The 18508-nt window shown below is 40.2% G+C and overlaps 1 protein-coding gene across 1 annotated transcript in view; it reads right to left on the bottom strand.

Annotated features, from left to right (window-relative positions):
* The window catches only part of SHC3 (SHC adaptor protein 3), a 140958-nt gene that overhangs the window by 6694 nt on the left and 115756 nt on the right, over positions 1 to 18508 (bottom strand). Inside the window, exon 11 of the mRNA XM_089912927.1 lies at positions 15220 to 15515. Coding sequence (XP_089769053.1) covers positions 15220 to 15515 — 296 coding nt within the window. The remainder of the gene's footprint in view (positions 1 to 15219; positions 15516 to 18508) is intronic.

Here is an 18508-nt window from a genome sequence, read left to right as displayed (position 1 = left end):
GAAGCTTCCTTCAATATTATCTGGTGTTGCCTTCCCCAAACATTTTCTTCTTAGCCATGAAGCAACCCTGTGACACAAAGCCCCAGGCAGAGGCCCCAAAATGTACAGGCCAGGAAGGATGCGTTCACCAGACTGTGGTTCTCAGCTTGAGCAGCATCAAAAGCCCCTAGGGTCTTCTGGAAGCACAGACTGCCTGACACCCCCACCCCAAGAGATTCTGACTCAGCAGGTGAAGCCTGAGAATTTGCATTTCTAGCAGGTTCCAGCGGACAGGGGACCCCACTCTGAGAACCACTGGGCGAGAAGAGTACAGCTTGAAGCTCTGTTGGTCTAATTGCATTGTTGACAGGAACGTGACAGTACCTGCCCTGTTCATTCAGCCCCTCCACCCACCCAGTATCAAAACAGAAATGATGGGACATTCTCAAGATGCTCCACTGAGATGTAAACCAGCCAGACCCCAGCGCTTTCCTTCGTCACCCAGCTGGGTGCCAAGCAGCATTCTGTGTGCTTTGTGAACTACCATCGGACCTCCCCCCAAGCCCCCAAGATAACTGTCTGGTGTAGTGACAAGAAGCCAGTTTCAAGCACCTGGGTTCACCTCCCCACCTGTCACCTCCTAATGGTGCCCTTTAGGGCAAGTTACTGACCTCTCTGAGCCTTCATTCCCATGTAATCATAATATAATGTTATCATAATAGTCCTACTTCATAGGATTCTCATCAGAAGTAACTGATTAATGTGCATGAAGAATTTCACACAGTGCAGGGCCCCTAGTACATGCTCAGTAAATGTTTGCTGTTCCTGTTTTTCATACCATACTGAGCAGTTTAAACTTACCCTGAAGGCAACGGTCACCCTGGAGAGATTTAGAGCAGGGAATGACATTAGCGGAGCCTCCTGCTGGCGGTGAAGGGTGGGGGGAAATGCACTGACAATCCAGGAAGAGAGGGACACTTTCAGAGATATTTAGGGGATTGGCCAGTCAGAGAATGTGGAGTGTGAGAGGGAGGTGCTGGTGGCAGAGGCTTGCTGACTGGGCAAGCCATGGGAAGGCATCCAGGGGGCAGCTGGGGTGAGGAGCTGGGAACGATGGATGATACCTTCCCCTTTAGACGTGGTGGGCTCAAGTTGCCTAGAACACTTATGTGGAGTTGCTCTGTAGGCATTTAGAAATTGTGCATTTAAAAATGGCACATTAAGGGAGTTCCCTGGGGGCCTAGTGTTTAGGATTCCAGGCTTTCACTGCCACAGCCCGGGTTCAATCTCTGGTTTGGGAACTGAGATCTCACAAGCCACGTGGTGCGGCCAAAAAAAAAAAAAATCATGCCTTAAGGAGTACACTCAATCGATGACAAAATGATTACATTCAGCCCCGTCCAAAGGGTGGCACTAGAACAGGCAAAGCTGTCAGTTGAAGATGTCTCCTGATGAAAACTCTGATTCCACAGGAACAGTTGCACATACAGACCTTCAGCCCTCTGTCTACTGTCTCAGCTTTGGCTGGATCCACTGGAACATCCTCCCGCCCCCAAAAGTTCATGCCTGAATGCAACCTAACACAGATAGGATGTAGACCCACCCTGGCCACATTGCCTGGCTTCTTCCAGACTTGAAATTAAGGTGCAGTCCAGGTCCCTCCTAAACCCAATGGCTACAGTGCTGGCTCCACATCAGCCCCCGGTGCTGCAATGCCAAGGGTCATACTTGGAATCTTGCACGCCAATTGCTTACGTTTTCCAATTGATGCCTTGCTCCACATGAACACTCATTTTCCATCCAAACTGTAAGCTTGATCATGAATCCCTGCACAGCTGGGATCCTGGAGATCTTCCAATCTCCCCCTCCCACCCCATGGTTTCCCTGACCAGCCACATCCAGGGTGAGGGGGACTATTTTGGGCTGCCTGGCTCTGGTTCCTTCTAGGTGTAATGTCCCTTCTTTTTCCAGTTCCAAGGTACTAAGGAGCCTCAATCATCCCCAGGTTTGCCCAAAGTCAGCAAAGTCTGTTTCTGATAATAGAAGAGAAAAAAGTAGAAGCCTGACCACGGTATCCAAAAGGGAAATTCATAGGAAATGTTCACCAATCAGGGTTTCTTCAGAGCCATGCCAGAGAAGCACAGAAATGTTGTGGACACATTAGCTCCAAGCTCCCCTAGGGCACTGGTGTATTTACAGAAAAAAAGGAGGGAAGGTCCCTTACCAAATATTGAGTGGGGAAGATACTAAAATGTACCTATGTGTTTTTACTTCTTTAATTTTGTAATTGTTGATAGAAAATAGAGGTGGGTGAATAGCTGATGTTTTACATCATTAAATGATTCTCTTTTTACAGGAAAGGCATGAGTAAAGAAATTCTAATTTAAAATGTAAGGCTGAGTATAGGTATTGTCTTATCCCATCTTCGCCAAACCCAGTGAAATGACAGTAGAGGAATAAATTTCTAAAACAAAAGAGAAGGAGATGGATTGCCAGTGGATACTGTAACATCAGCACACTGTGGTCTAGCAGAAAAGAGGAAGCCTGTTGAAATAAAAGAGTGAGGAGGAGGGTAGCTTAGAATGTAGAGGGGAGGGCGGATCCTGCAGCTGAGGAGAGAGAGGAGCAATGGTGGGAGGGAGAGCAGTTAGGCTGCCTGGAGAATGCTCCAGAGTAATTTAGCCAGCAGCTCCACCACCCCCTCCTTCCCCTTTGCCTCCTTATAGCCAAACTAGTATTTTGCCTTCAGGGAAGAAGCCAGAGAATGTTTATCCAAAGAAATTAAATAAGACGTCTGGGGGAAATTAAGGCTATAGGAGGGTAAAGGTGATTCCAAGTAAAACGCTCCTGGGAGGTACCCAGCGTAAAAGTCCGAGCCCCCTCCCCTCCTTCTCACCCTACAGTCCTCTAATCTGTCATACAACAGCTTCCTTTCACCTAATCCCCTCCAAAATATCCCTACCCCATGCCTCACCCACCACACACACATAATCTCAGTCAGTCTTCAATGCTAATGCCAGGAAAGACTAAAGGGAAAGATACCTAAATGTATTACAGCAGAGGAGATCCATCCCAGGAAAATCAATCCAGCCTCTTGTTCTTATATATGGCAAGGAAATGTACTGGGCATCTTAAGAATGTCAGTACCATGAAAAGAAAAATCATGATAAGCAAACAAACACCTGACCCCACAAGTTAAGTTGGAAAATAGACAAAATATTTAAAACAACTCATATTAATAACACCAAAAAGTAAAAATGTTCTTCTTCTTTTTAACCATTAAAAAGAACAAGATGGGGCTTCCCAGGTGGCGCAGCGGATGAGAGTCCGCCTGCCGATGCAGGGGACACGGGTTCGTGCCCCGGTCCGGGAAGATCCCACATGCTGCGGAGCGGCTGGGCCCATGAGCCATGGCCACTGAGCCTGCGCGTCCGGAGCCTGTGCTCCGCAACGCGAGAGGCCACAACAGCGAGAGGCCCGCGTACCGCAAAAAAAAAAAAAAAAAAAAAGAACAAGATGCACAAAAAAAGTAAAACAATCAGAAGATAACAAATTTTCCTTTAGAAATTAAATATACAATTTGTAAAATTATACATATAATAAGTTTGGAAGATCATCAAGGAAAGCTTTCAGAACATAGAGCAAATTTTCAAAGAACTGGAAACTTGCAGGAAAGAAGAGACAGAAGATCAGTCCAAGAGATCCATCCCCTCAACCAGGTGTTCTAAGGGGAAAGAATAAAGAAGGTAAGAAATTATCAAAGAAATAATATAAGGAAATTGCTCTGACCTAAGAAAAAACAAAAATTTTCAGATGGAAAGGGGTCATCACATCTCTGGAAAAATGAATAAGAAAAGGTACACACAGATTCATGACCACGTCATTGTAGAAGGTAAAGAAAAAACTAAAAATGTCTAGTAGGTAAAGAAAAAGTAATCTACGAAAGATTAAGAATCAGAGCAGCCATGCTACAGCCAACCATAAGGTGAATCAAAGTGACTTCAAAATATATTTTCAGACATGTAGGAATGAGAAAGTTCATGCCCATGCACATGTTTTGAGGAATAACTCCAATTAAAGTGAGTGAAAACCATAAAAGAGGAAGATATAGTATACACAACAGGCTGAAACTCACCCAGGACTTCAATGAGACTATGTCCTTAGAATAATGGGTTTGCTTTAGTAATCTATTAGTCCACATTAGAACAGAAAATCAGACTGTCTTCATGCATGTTCCAAAAATAGTTGGAATGAGCTGGATAATAGTAATGACATGGTGAGGAAAACTTAGGTCTCTTCTCTCAAGAAGAAGGCAATTAGAAACTTCAATATTAACTTATTTAAAAGTAATTGTATAAAATAATATGAATATAATGTAATGTTGGGCCTAACATAGAAGTGTAATATACGTATAACATATTTGCCAATAACAGTACAAAGGAGGTGGGCAGAGCAAAGCTGCATTAGGCTAGGGAAATAATTTCAGAGGGTAAGGTAATATAACAATGCATTGTTAAGTCTGTAACATTAATATAATAGATTTAATATGTATAACAATAATGCCACACTAAGGGGATACATTCTCTGACCAAAATGGAATGAAACTGGGACTCAACAGCAGGAAAAGAATTCAGAAACTCACAAATACATAGAAATTCAAAAGAAACTCCTACATAATTAATGAGTCAAAGAGATATCAGGAGGGAAATAAGAAAATACTTAAAATAAATGAAAACGAAGACACAACAGACCAAACTTATGAGCTACAGATATACTTAAGAAATTTATAGCTGTAAATGTCTATATTAAGACAGAAAATATCTCAAATCAATAACATAACCCCTCACTTAAAGACCCTGAAAAAAAGAAGAGTATACTAAACTTAAGGCAAGCAGAAGAAAGAAAATCATAAAGATTAAAGCAGAGATAAACAAAATGGAGAATAGAGAAACAATAGAAAAAAATCAATGAAACCAAAAGTTGGTTCTTTGAAAATGTCAACAAACTTGACAAACCTTTAGCTAGATTGACCAAATTAAAAAACAAAGAAGACTCAAACTACTATACTTAGAAATGAAAAGGGGAACATTTTCCCCACATTATAAAAATAAAAAAGATTATAAAAGAATACCATGGAAAATTTTATGCCAACCAATTTGATATTAGGTGAAATGGACAAATTCTTAGAAAGACACAAACTATCAAAACTGACTCAAGAAGAAATACAAAATCTGAATACACCTATAACAAGTGAAGATATTAAGCATTAAACAGAAGTACCCCAAAAGAAAAGCCCAGGACCAGATAGCTTCACTGCTGAATTCTATCAAATGTTTAAAGAAAAATTGATATAAATTCTTTGGAATTTCTTCCAAAAAGTAGAAGATGAGGGAATACTTCCAAATTCAATCAATGAGGCCAGTAGTACCCTGATACCAAAACCAGACAAAGAAACTACAAGAAAAGAGAGCTACAGACTAATATCTCTTATGAATATGGATGCAAAAAATCCTCAACAAAAAGTACTAGCAAACCAAATCCAGAAACGTATAAAAATAATTATACACTATGACCAAGCAGAATTTATTCCAGGAATGCAAGGTTGGTTTAACATCTGAAAACCAGTTGATGGAGTTGAACATATCAATAGAATAAAAAACAAAAATCACATAATTATTTCAATAGGCACATAAAGAGCATTTGACAAAATCCAACACTTTTTCATGTTAAAAGATACTCAAAAAAGTAAAAGGAAATTTACTTAACGTGATAAAGGACATCCACAAAAAACTCACAACATCATACCTAATGGTGAAAGATTGGATGCTTTCCCCTTAAGATAAGTAAAAAGATAAAGATGACCACTCTTGCCACTTCTATTATTCTATTGGATGTTCTAGCCAGGGCAAATAGTCAATAAAAAGAAATAAAATGCATCCAGATTTGAAAGAAGTAAACTATCTCTATTCACAGATAATATGATCTTATATGTAGAAAACACTAAGGAATCACTAAAAACTACTATTAGAACTAATAAATGAGTTCAGCTAGTTTGCACGATATAAGATTAATATAAACAATTAATTGTAGTTATATACTTGCAAAGAACACAATGAAAATGAAATTGAGAAAACAATTGCATTCATGAGTGCATCCAAGAAACAAATATATGGAGAGAAATAAATTTAACAAAGTAAGTGGAAAACTTACACTCTGAAAACTAAAAAAACATTGTCAAAAGAAATTAAAGAAGATCTAGATAAGTGGGAAGACATCCCATGTTAATGGACAGAAGACAGCATTGTTAAGATGGCAATACTCTCTATCCCCCAGTTGATCTGTACATTCAACACACAATTCCTATAAGAAACCCATCTGACTTCTTTGTAAAAATTGGCAAGCTGTTTCTAAAATGTACATAAAATTGTGAGGTTCCCTGAATAGCTAAAACGATCTTGAAAAAGAACAAAGTCAGAGGACTCACTCTCTTTGACTTAAAAACTTGCTACTAAGCAACAGTAATCAAGGCAATGTGGTACTGCCACAAAGGTAGACATAGGGATCAACAGAATGGAATTGAGATGCAGAAATACACCCACACATATATGGTCAATCGATTTTCAGCAATGCCAAACATATTCAATGGGGGAAAGAATAGTCTTTTCAACAAATGATGCTGAGAAAACTGGATATCCACCTGTAAAATAATAAAATCGAAACATTGCCTCACCCCAAATACACAAATCAACTCAAAATGGACCAAAAGCCTAAATGGAAAAGCTAACACTATAAAACTCTTAGAAAAAACAAAGGGATAAATATTCATGAAAAAGACTTTAAAATAACTTGAAGGTGCCTTAAAGATGCTCAAAGAACTAAATAAAGATGTGGAGAAAGTCAAGAAAATGATGTACGCAAATAATAGAAACATCAATAAAACCTATTTAGAAAACCTAAATAGGAACCAAAATGAAACTCTGGAGTGGAAAAGCACAAGACAGAAGAAAGAATCAGGGAGCTTGAAGATAGGACAATTGAAATTTTTGAGTCCCAGGAACAGAAGGAAAAAGATTGAAGAAAAGTGAACAGAGCCTAAAGGACCTGTGGGATACCATAAAATAGATCAACATATGCATTGCTAGAATGCTAGAGGGAGAAGAGAGTAAAAAGAGAAAGACATAGTACTTGAAGAAATAATGACAGAAATTTTCCAAATCTGATTAAATACATGAGTATAAACGTCCAAAAAGCTCAATGAACTCTAATAAGGATGAATATAAAGAGGCCAACAAAACTGATCATTAGAGAAATGCAAATCAAAACTACAATGAAATACCATCTCACATCCATTAGGATGGCTACTATCAAGAAAATAGAGGGCTTCCCTGGTGGAGCAGTGGTTGAGAGTCCGCCTGCTGATGCAGGGCACATGGGTTCATGCCCCGGTTCGGGAAGATCCCACATGCCGCGGAACGGCTGGGCCCGTGAGCCATGGCCGCTGAGCCTGCGCGTCCGGAGCCTGTGCTCCGCAACTGGAGAGGCCACAACAGTGGGAGGCCTGCATACAGCAAAAAAAAAAAAAGAAAATAGAAAATAAATGTTGGAGAGGATGTGTAGAAATTGGGACCCTTGTATACTGCTGGTGGGAATGTAAAATGGTGCAGCCACTGTGGAAAAAATATGATGGTTTCTCAAGAAAATATTACAAATGAATTACCATATGATCCAACAAATCCACCTTTGGATATATACTATAAAAGTCTAAAGTGGGGTCTGGAAGAGATATTTGCATACCCATGTTCATAGCAGCATTTTTCACAATAGCTAAAACATGGAAGCAACCCAAATATCCATCCACTGATGAATGGATAAGCAAAATGCAATACAATGCGATACATACATATAATGGAATATTGTTTAGCCTTAAAAAGGAAGGAAATTCTGACACATTCTACAATGTGGATGAAACCTGAGGGCATTGTGCTAAGTGAAATAAACCAATTACAAAAAGACAAATACTGTATGATTCCACTTATGTGAGGTATACTTAGAGTAGTCAAATTCATAGTTACAGAAAGTAAAATGGTGGATGCCAGGGACTGGGGGTTGGGAATGGGAAGTTATTGTTCAATAGATATAAAGTTTCAGGTTTGAAAGATGAGAAGGGTTCTGGAGATGGATGGTGGTGGTGGTTGCCTAACTATATAAACATACTTAATATCATTGAACTGTACACTCAAAAAGTAGTTAAGATGGTAAATTTTATATTACATATATTTTACCACAATAAAAAGTGAAGAGAAAAAAAAGAAAAGGAAGAAAAAGTAGGCAAAGGATCTGAATAGACATTTCTCTAAAGAAGATACACACATGGCCAATAAGCACATGAAAAAACGCTCAACCTCATTAGTCATCAAGGAAAATGCAAATCAAAACCACAATGGTATACCACTTTACATCCACTAGTATGTCTAGAATCAAAAAGTCAGATAATAACAAGTGTTGGTGATGATATAGAGGAATTGTAACCCTTATACACTGCTGGTTGGAATGTAAAATGGTATTAGCTGCTTTGGAAAACCGTCTGGCATTTCATCAAGAGACAAATTATAGAGTTACCATTTGACCTAGCAATCCCACTCTTAGATATATATCCAAGAGAAATGAAACATATGTCCATGCAAAAACTTGTACATACCATTTATAGCTGCATTATTCACAATAGCCAAGTGCCCATCAACAGACTAATCATAAAATGTGGTATGTCCAAAAATGGAATATTATTCATCCATAAAAAGGAATGGAGTGCTCACACATATTACAGCATGGGTAAGCCTTTAAAACATTACGTTAAGTGAAAGAACTTAGTCAAAAGTCCACATATTATATAATTCTATTCCTACATATGTCCAGAATTGGATAATCTATAGAGACAGAAAATAGCTGAGTGGTTCCTAGGGCTGCGGGATGGGAGGATAGGGAGGTGATAGCTAAATGGTACAGCATGAAAATATTCCAAAATGGACGGTGATGATGGACGCTCGTATCTGCGAATATACTAAAAACCACAGAATTGTACACTTCAAGTGTGTATTATGTAAATTCTGTCCCAACAGAGCTGTTTTTAAAGATCTTTATGTTTACCAGTTCATAGATAATACAAGAGACAAGAAACAAGTTAAATAATGCCACAAGAAAGCAAGGACACAAATCACTACATGGGAAACTCTACAGACAAATGTCCAGTTCACCAAACAAATCAAGGTGTAGAGGGAAACAGAAAGAAAGCTTCTACAGAGTGCGAATCTTAAGAGACATAATGAAATGCATGATGTGGACAATCTATGGATTCTGATTCCAACAAACTTACTATAAAAAGAATATCTTTGAGATAATCAGGAAATTTTGAGTATGTTTAGTAATTAGTTTTGGTTTTTGTTGGCGATAACAATGACATGTTGTTGTTGTTGTTTTAATGTCCTTATTGGTAGGGATGCGTGCTAAGGTAGTTATAGTAGGAATGATAGGAGGCCAAGGATCTGTTATGAAATACTTTGCAAAGCTCCTCTTCCCCTTCCTTTCCTCTCCTTTTCCTTCCTAAGTGAACAAAAAGTCCAAATGCCAAGAAGACAGGTGTCTGTGATGTGGGGGTCACGTAGCCACAATGGCCCCAAGTGGCATCCCAGAGTGCAGGCAGAGTGGGTATGCCCAAGGGCTGGATGGGTGGATGGACTGGCACAGGGTGTCAGAAGCATCCATGCCAAGGAGAAGGTTGGGCAGCCCACCATGGAAGTCACAGCCAAGGAGGGGGAGGGCGTGTATGTAGGAGGATCGAGCAGTGTGGGTGTCAAAATATGAACAGGGTGAGGAGGGAACCCATGTGGGGACAGTTGGGCAGAGGAGTCGAAATCCAGGCTTGATGAGGAAGGTTTCCACATACAAGGAAGTTCATCAAACAGGTAAAAACATTAAGAATAATGGGAGTCAGTTTTCTCATTGTTGGAGAAGGGAGTCCCTTATTTGTTACGGCAGCACAGGCTAGACTGACTGGTACAAAGGGAATTTCAAAATAACAACAGGGCTTTATTAAGTGGAGGGATCAGGGGGCTTTTTGTTTTCTTAATTACCCTGAGAAGAAAATAAAAACCTGATAAATGTGGATGTTGCATGGTTGTCATGGTTTGGTGAGTTCAGGAATGCAAAAGCCCCTGTACACGCTCTCAAACATGCCATAACCTGAGACCACGTTGACGAAGCCCATGGAATACCCAGCAACGTGCAGCCGTAGCTTGTTCAAATGCAAGCACAGTGCCCACATCACTTTGCTGGTCCTTCAAGGCCAAAGTGATGAATCAATGATAAATGACTCAGGGAATAATTTTAGACACAGAGGGCTGACTAAATGATTCTGAAAGATGTTGAAAAGAAAAAAAACTGCACCAGACTCCATATCTGAGTCTGTTCCTACAGACCCACTCGCCGGCTTCTTTTCAGCTGCTGTTATCTAGGGTCGGTAGCCTCAGCACCTCTGCAGGAGCTCAAAAGCCCTGTCACAGTGATCCTTGTCACCCACATTTCCAGCACGCCCAGGCGCCCTCGTCTTGAACAATCAGTGCACAGTGGGAAGGCACATAGGTTGGTATACTCTGGAGTAAATTTAGACGTAGAACTGTTTTGCATCCTTATTTATCTGAGTAATCTGTTCTGCCAAGTTTCCGCCTTTATAGTCAGGGACCAACCAATTACCATGAAAATCAGATGAATAAATATTGAAGAGAATGTGTTCATCGTCTATTTTGGTGTCCTCACAGCAAGGAAGTGACATTACATTTTTAATTAAGTCTTTCATTTCCATTTTCTTTTTCAGCTAAAGCTGTCCTCCATAGGATCAATTAAGCTAGATAATCAGATCCCACAAAAAGCCCCCCAAAAGAACAGTTATTAGTAGGTGTGATTTACAGATTTTCTCAACCATACTGCAAATTTCTCCTCCAAAATTAAAGCTGTAGAGGCAGCACAGCTTGGGGTGTTTGGGCTTGCTCAGACACCTGGTCTAACTTCACGTCCTCCTTGTCTTCTACATTATCTTGATACTGGTTCATGAATGTATAATATATTAGTAGTAGTACGTATCTTCTGTAAATCATCTTTTTGTCTATAAGAACTGAGTGAACAAAAAAACTAATCGTCTTTGATCTATAAGAGGGTATAATTTAGCTAAATATTAACTTTAAAAAATACCTAAAATTTTCAACTGAAATATTCATATTCTCATAGGATTTCTATTTCCCTCCTATTTTCCTTTAGATAACTACAACTAATTTAATAGGTAGCCAATGCAAATGGAAAGAACTCTGGACTGAGTCTGTGTAGAAAATCTCACTTGTGACCCCAGGTCACCTTCTTCGGTCCTCAACCTCCGAACCTGAAAAAGCCTGAGGTTGATTTATGTATTCAGTTATCTAATGCTTATTGAACACCAGCTATGTGCCAGGCACTATTCTAGATGGTGGGAAATACTGCAATGAACAAGACTGCTACCCTCTTGGAGATTATAGTCTAGTGGGGGAAACGAAATAATAAACAAATTAGCAAATAAACGAGTGCTTGTTTGTGATAAGTGCTTAAGGGTAAAAATAAATCAGGGTAAAGAAATAGGGGATATCTAGGGGATTCTATTTGAGGTAAAATGGTGGGGGAAGTCTCCTCTGACCTGAGTAAGCCTAGATCATTGTAAGAGGTGTGTATAACCACATAATCTTGACACCCAAGCCAGATGAGCACACACAAGAGAAGGAAGCAAAGACAATGAAGACAGATTTCTCTCATGAACTGTGCCTGAAAAATCCTAAAGGAAATATTAGGACTCCAAATCCATGATTACTATGTCAAGACCAAGCAGGGTTTATGCCAGGATGCAACATCAGAAAAATCTACCTGTGTAATTTCCCACATGAATGGACTTTAGGAAAAAAATCATGGTATTATCTCAAAATCTGCTGAAGAAGCATTTGATAAAGTTCAACACCTATACATGATAAAAGTAGTTGGTCAATTAATATGTATAAATAGGTAATGAGAGCAGAGATTGCCCTTTTATTAACTGGCTCATGGACATATCCCAGGTGCCAAAAACAATGCCTGGATTAGTAGTCATCCAGTACACATTTGTTGAGTGAATGAATGAATGAAGTCTTTTAGGTTGATAAGGACATCTACCAAAAGCTTACATCATCCTTAAGGGAAAAATACCTCAAACATTCCTTCAGGTTGGAAGCTGAACAAGGGCGCCCTCTCCTGGCCAATGCTCAAAGGTGTCCTCTAATGTCTGGGATTGGAAGGCAGGCGAAAAAACTCAGTGTTTGCAATGGCAACGACCGCTGGTCCAGTAAAACGACCACACTCAGCAAAATTTCCAGGCTCAAGATCACACTACTTTCCTCTCCCTGCAGCAACAACTACTGAGAAAAAGTGATCAAAAATAACATACCACTTACAACAAGAACTAAAACTATCCCTAGGAAGTAACCTAACAATGGAAACAGAAGAACTTTCTGGAGAGAATTTTAATATTCTAACAAAAGACATCTTATAACTAAATAAGTGGAGACATGCCATGTTCATGGAGGTGATGATTTAATATTGAAAAATGTCAGCTCGCCCCAAATTAATCTGTAAATTCAGTGCAAGTCCTATCGAAACCCCAGCATGTATTTTTGGTGACTTGATAAAATGAATCTAAAATCAGTACAAAGAATAAAGGTCTGAGAATAGCTAAGACAACTTATAAAAAGGAGACTCAAGAGGAAGGACGCACACCACCAGATATTAAGACAGTTTAAGGCCGTAATGACTAAAGCAGTATGGAACTTGCACAAGAAACAGACAGTCAAATCAGTAGAACAAAACTGAGAGTCCAGAAACAGACCCATGACACAGAGGCTTAGTGTGTAATAGAGGGAGCATCACTACCACAGAGAAAAGGTGAATTACTTGGTAAATAGTGACGGGAGAATTGGCTCACTACATGGCGATTTTTAAAATGTTGGGTCCTATCTTATATCATCTTCCAAAGTAACTTCAGTTGGAATTGAAAGGTAAATGTGAAAGACAAACAATAAAGCTAGTAGGAGAAAATATAGAGTACCGTACATCTGTGATTTGTAGGTGAGAAACCTTTTAAAACTCAAAACTATAAAGCATAAAGGGGAAAATTGATGGATTCAGCTACATTCCCCCAAAACAGACTTTTATCTGATGAAGAATGTCACAGACAAAACTATCTGATAGGTGAAGATGTGGGAGAGTACATATGGAGATTCTATTGCTGGAATAAACTCAAGAAAACCCAATAAGAAGATTAAAAGAGAAACATGGAGGAAAGATAGGAACATAAAATTTATGGAGAAACCTGTTAAAGTGAAATCAAAGAATTGCACAGCAAACAATGAGACATCACTTCACTCCCCACCCGCACCAGATTAGCAAAACTAGATAGAGAAAGGGTGAGCGTGGGACCCTCACGCTCTGCTGCTGCACTTGTCAGTAGCCCAGCCATTCTGGAAGCAGATGCAACCCCTGATGACATTAAGTGTATGTACACCCTATGATCAAACACTCCTGGGATATGCCCCAGAGAGACCATCCCAGGTGCAGGGGAAACAGGCACGAGGTTTGCAGCACCTTCAGTTTTTCAATGTTTCACAAGAGAGCTCAGGAAGTGATGTGCAGATGGTGTATCCAGTGAGCCCCAGATGGCCCACCCAAGTAACAATTCAGTATACGGAAGGCACTACTGACAGATCTTAAAAACATGTACCAAAGGGAAAAAGAAAGAAATGATTTGTGGAATAACATCATGTTTGTTTGCAAATTTCTGAAACACACAAACACAAAATATGTATTTTCCCTGGTGTGCATATATGTAAAAAAAATCCACACAACGAAAGAAGGTGAATTGGATATATGTTACATTCATGGGGAGTGGTTGCCCAGCTGGAGAATGGAAGAGAAGAGAAGGTGCAGAGGTCTAGGGAGCTGAGGTGTGCAGGCAACTTAGTCTAGACACCTGAGGCAACAAATCATCTCAGGTAACACCGCCTCTTTCCCCAAACACACACAGTTAAATTGTGTCCAAGTTCAACTGAAGACTGTCTTCATCCCTACCTGTCAATCAAAAAATGCAATGTCCTTCATAGAGAACAGACTTGTGTTTGCCAAGGGGAAGGGGAGGTTGGGGAGGAAAGGATTAGAAGTTTGGGTTTAGCAGATGCAAACTATTATATATAGAATGGATAAACAGCAAGGTCCTACTGTATAGCACAGGGAACTATATTCAGTATCCTGTGATAAATCATAATGGAAAAGAATATGAAAAAGAATATATATATATATATATATATATATATATATATGCATAACTAAGTCACTTTGCTGTACAGCAGAAATTAACACAACATTGTGAATCAACTACACTTCAATAATTTTTTTTTAAATGCAATGTTCTTAACCACTATTGAGATAACTCTACCTGCTGCTTTGTTTTCACTGGATAAAAAAATTTTAAACAACAATCCTGGAATTTACTCAATGGTTAGGCTAAGGTAACTACATTTATTAAACTTAGTAATTCTTGGACTGTGCCAGGGTGAAGTCAAATTTATTTATTGACTGAAAGATGGTATATTCAGTCAACCCCATAGAATTATTCAGACACAACTGTACTGCCAGGAAGTGCCAAAATCACTGTCATGAGGTATTACTTCTCTGGGTGGGAAAGCAAGAGGCTAATTAATAGGAGGATTACTTACTGCTTCATCACATTTTATAACCTACAAATAAAAACTGGTGATTCAACTTGTAGAGATATTTGAGGTAAATATTAAAAGCCCAGGAGCCCTGTACTTCTTTGTCCACTATGAACATATCTGAAAGGAAAACTTTCTCAGTTTTTGTATTTATTTTAAAGAACATGAGAATTAAACCTTTCAACCCAGGCCCTGGGGATTTCCAAGTTTTGTAACTTGCACAGGGGGTCCTGACCATGGGCTCCTGTAGCCTGGCTCTGGCCTGAAAGCATAAGTCCTCTGGGCCTGGTCTCCAGGGCCCTGGAGAAGTGACCGTCAGGACTCAGCAGGCATATGTGAGTAGAGGAGAGAAAGTGGTCCCCAGTGCAGTGACCCAGGGTAGACTGTCGGAGGGAGGTTGCCCAGTGCCGGCCACACTCCGCCCTGTGCTCACCGTGCCTTCTGGGTCCACGAGCAGCAGGTGCTTGGCCTGGCCATTGTGCATGCCAGTGAGGACAAAGGAGCCTGGGTTGGTGGTGCTCTTCCTGACCAGGAAGTCTCCATCTCTCTTCAGTAGCCCCTCTGCCTCCTTCCTGCTCAGCTCCCCTTGGTACCAAGGCTCTGCTTTCAGCTCTTCCAGCATCTTAGCATCCGGGGCTCTGGGTGAGACGGGGCTGATGCACTCCACGGAGGCTGCCTTGCTCAACACAGGCCCCAAGGACTGGTTCTTGAGAGCATCTTCAAAAGGTTCTGCCAACAACATTTGCCAGCAACACGTCAATCCCAAGGAGAACAAATGATAAACAGTACAATGTGAGGGCTGGAAATGCAAAGGCAACTTCTACCAGAAAAAAAAGAAGTAGAGAAAAATGACTGGCTGGTAATACAACAAGACTCATCATAACAAGCATTTGAAAGCAAAGCCCAAATCTTGGCATGACTCATTCTGATGAGTCTGCTTTCCCAAGACAGCTGGGCATTGTGTCTTGTGCCAAAGACTCAAGCACACCCTTTGCCTCACTAGTTAGAATGACTCCATTTTTGCACGCTGCAAGAGGCCATGAATATTACATGCCATCTACTTTCTCTGGACTATTGGCTAGCCTCTTCAACAAATGTGTTCTCTTCTGAATAAAAACCTGCCAATACCAAAGAAAATACACAAAGGAAAAGACAAGTGGCAAGGTCTTGATTTCATGCAAAACTGAAACCCAGCCCAACAAATGTTTCTTTCAAAATTTTTGTATTAGGTGAATTCTTAAAAGAGAAGAAAACTGACATTTATTGGGTGCCTTTTGTGTGACTTGCCCCAGGCTAGGAGCTCTACCTCCCCTTGATCTTCACTTGTTTCCCTGTAGAAAAAGGCTCTTGTGTGAGTGTTTGAGATTGAGCTTGATTTTATGCCCTTCAGAACATACTTCTCACTGCAGGCCATGGCTCTAAGAGCCACAAATATCAGCGGTAAGAGAAGTCACCAGGCTCAACTAATTAAATCTCAATGTTCGATTTTCAAACAAGGCAATATGTACAACAGCACTCTGAAAAATGCCCACAGTGCCACACAAGTGTAAGGTGTTGTGATGATTATCTAGGACCCCACTGCCAACCTACTACAATGCAAGCACCACAAGAACAAGAATGGTTCTCTCCTGGGCACAGCTACATCCCTCTAGTCCAACATTGTTCCTGGGACATAGTTTGTACCAATAAGTATTCAGTGAGTGCTGTAAAATCAGACCAGTTTGCTAAATGTTGGTAGAGAATGGGCAGAAGTGAAGTGAATAAATGAAACCAAAACTAAATCATTTTGACACTTGTTAAATGATTTACAGATTTGGGGCAAAAAAGGGGTTAACACTATGGGCTAAAATTATGTTTGTAGATTTTCTCTTTTTATTCTACTTTTTCCCTGATTACCTGGAGTAGTTGAAAATTTGTATTCTGTTTCTGTACCATCACCATCATCACCACCATCACCATTACCACAACATCATCATCACCATCACCATCACCACCATCACCATCTTATCGTTATTATCACCTTCACCATATCATTACCCTCATCACCATCACCACCATCATCACCACCATCAGTACCATCACCATCACTAACAGCACCACTACCGCCATCATTATTCAGCTGTAGTGGTTCAAGATAAACACAGAGTGCTAGGTCTACTTTTCCATACTTTTCAATAGATACTAGCCTCTCCAGGGCTCTTTATACTTTCGGTTTCCCCTTCTCTAGTTTTGGGAGTAGGAGTAGAAATTGATGGATGAAAAAAGGGAGGTCTGGCTTTCATTTTTCCCATCTCAAACCCCAGCCAAATCTAACTCTCCTCAGGCTCTGGGGCCAAGAGTCACTGGTATATTGACTAAATTAAACAGTGAAAATTGTCTGACCATAAATACAACTACTAAACTGAAGTTGGGAGATATCGTTACAATTGGAGCTACCACTTTGCTCTGCATCTTGAGAAGTTGCTTCATACCTCCTAGGCTATTTCCACATTTTTTTAAATGAAGAGATTAGACGAGATGATTCCACAGTTCTTCTGGCTCTGGTGATTTTTAAAATCAGAATGGGAGTCCAGTGTCCCATTCTGGGGAAAAATAGACTTTTGTTGTCATGGTGCAGCCTGTTTATAAAAGCACTCAGCCCTGTCCTAACCCACATACAATAACAGGTATGTATTGTATGTGGTGAACCAGCAGTGAAGTTACCAAACCTCTAGGGTTCTCTGTTTCCTCCTCTATAAAATGGTAATAATAATAATATCTACCCGTAGGACTATTGCAAAAATTAAATAAAATAATAAGCACCTAGCCACGTGGTAGAAACTCACTAAGTGCTAGTCTCCTCTCCTTCCCTCTTCAGCCTGTAAAATTCTCAAGGAAATTGAAAAAGAAATTCGGGGATGTAAAGCTGTTTGTGAGCTTGGGAAGCTCTTTCAAAATTCCTTAACAACAATTTACACTTTCATTAATCATGGGTGATTTATTTTTCCCAATCTGTATGCCAAACAGAGGTCCATGGTACACATCATACTACAGTGCAATCAACAGGAGTTTGGGGTTGCTCTTCTTATCCCGTTTTATTTTTCATCAGAGTACCTGTCACTACCTGTAACACATGGTGGTTATTTAAACTTCATGAGAGTAGGGACTTTGTCTATTTGGTTTTCCTGTATATCCCCAGTAAGTAGACTAGTATTTGACACATGGTAGGTGTTCAGTAGAGAGGAAGAAGGGGAGAGAGAAAGAGAAAAAGTGAGAGGGAAAGTGAGTGTATGTAGGCAAACAAGAGGGTATATTACAATTTCTTGCTTATGTGTTAGTCTTGTTCAACAGACTAGGAGCTCTATGAAAACAGGGGCCAAGCCATTTCATCTTGGCATCCTTAAAACTGATACAGTATTTGGCACACAATATCCAATTAATACCTAAGTGAATAAATAAATGAATGCATTTATGTATATCATTTGTCTCAATACGATCTTCAAGAGCAAAGTCAATTGTAAAACGGGGGTGGGGGGACTTCCCTGGTGGTCCAGTGGTTAAGAATCCGCCTTCCAATGCAGGAGACGTGGGTTCGATCCCTGGTCGGGGAACTAAGATCCCACATGCCGTGGGGCAACTAATCCTGCATGCTGCAACTACTGAACCCGTGTGCTCTGGAGCCCGCATGCCACAACTGGAGAGAAATCCGCATGCTACCACGAAGATCCCATGTGCTGCAACTA

The sequence above is a fragment of the Delphinapterus leucas genome, chromosome 6, assembly GCF_059928025.1.
Source record: "Delphinapterus leucas isolate spDelLeu-1000000601 "Yukka" chromosome 6, BTC_Dleu_Yukka2, whole genome shotgun sequence".
Lineage (NCBI taxonomy): Eukaryota > Metazoa > Chordata > Mammalia > Artiodactyla > Monodontidae > Delphinapterus > Delphinapterus leucas.
The sequence above is the reverse complement of the archived record's forward strand: the minus strand, read 5'-3'. Positions and strand labels throughout refer to the sequence as shown.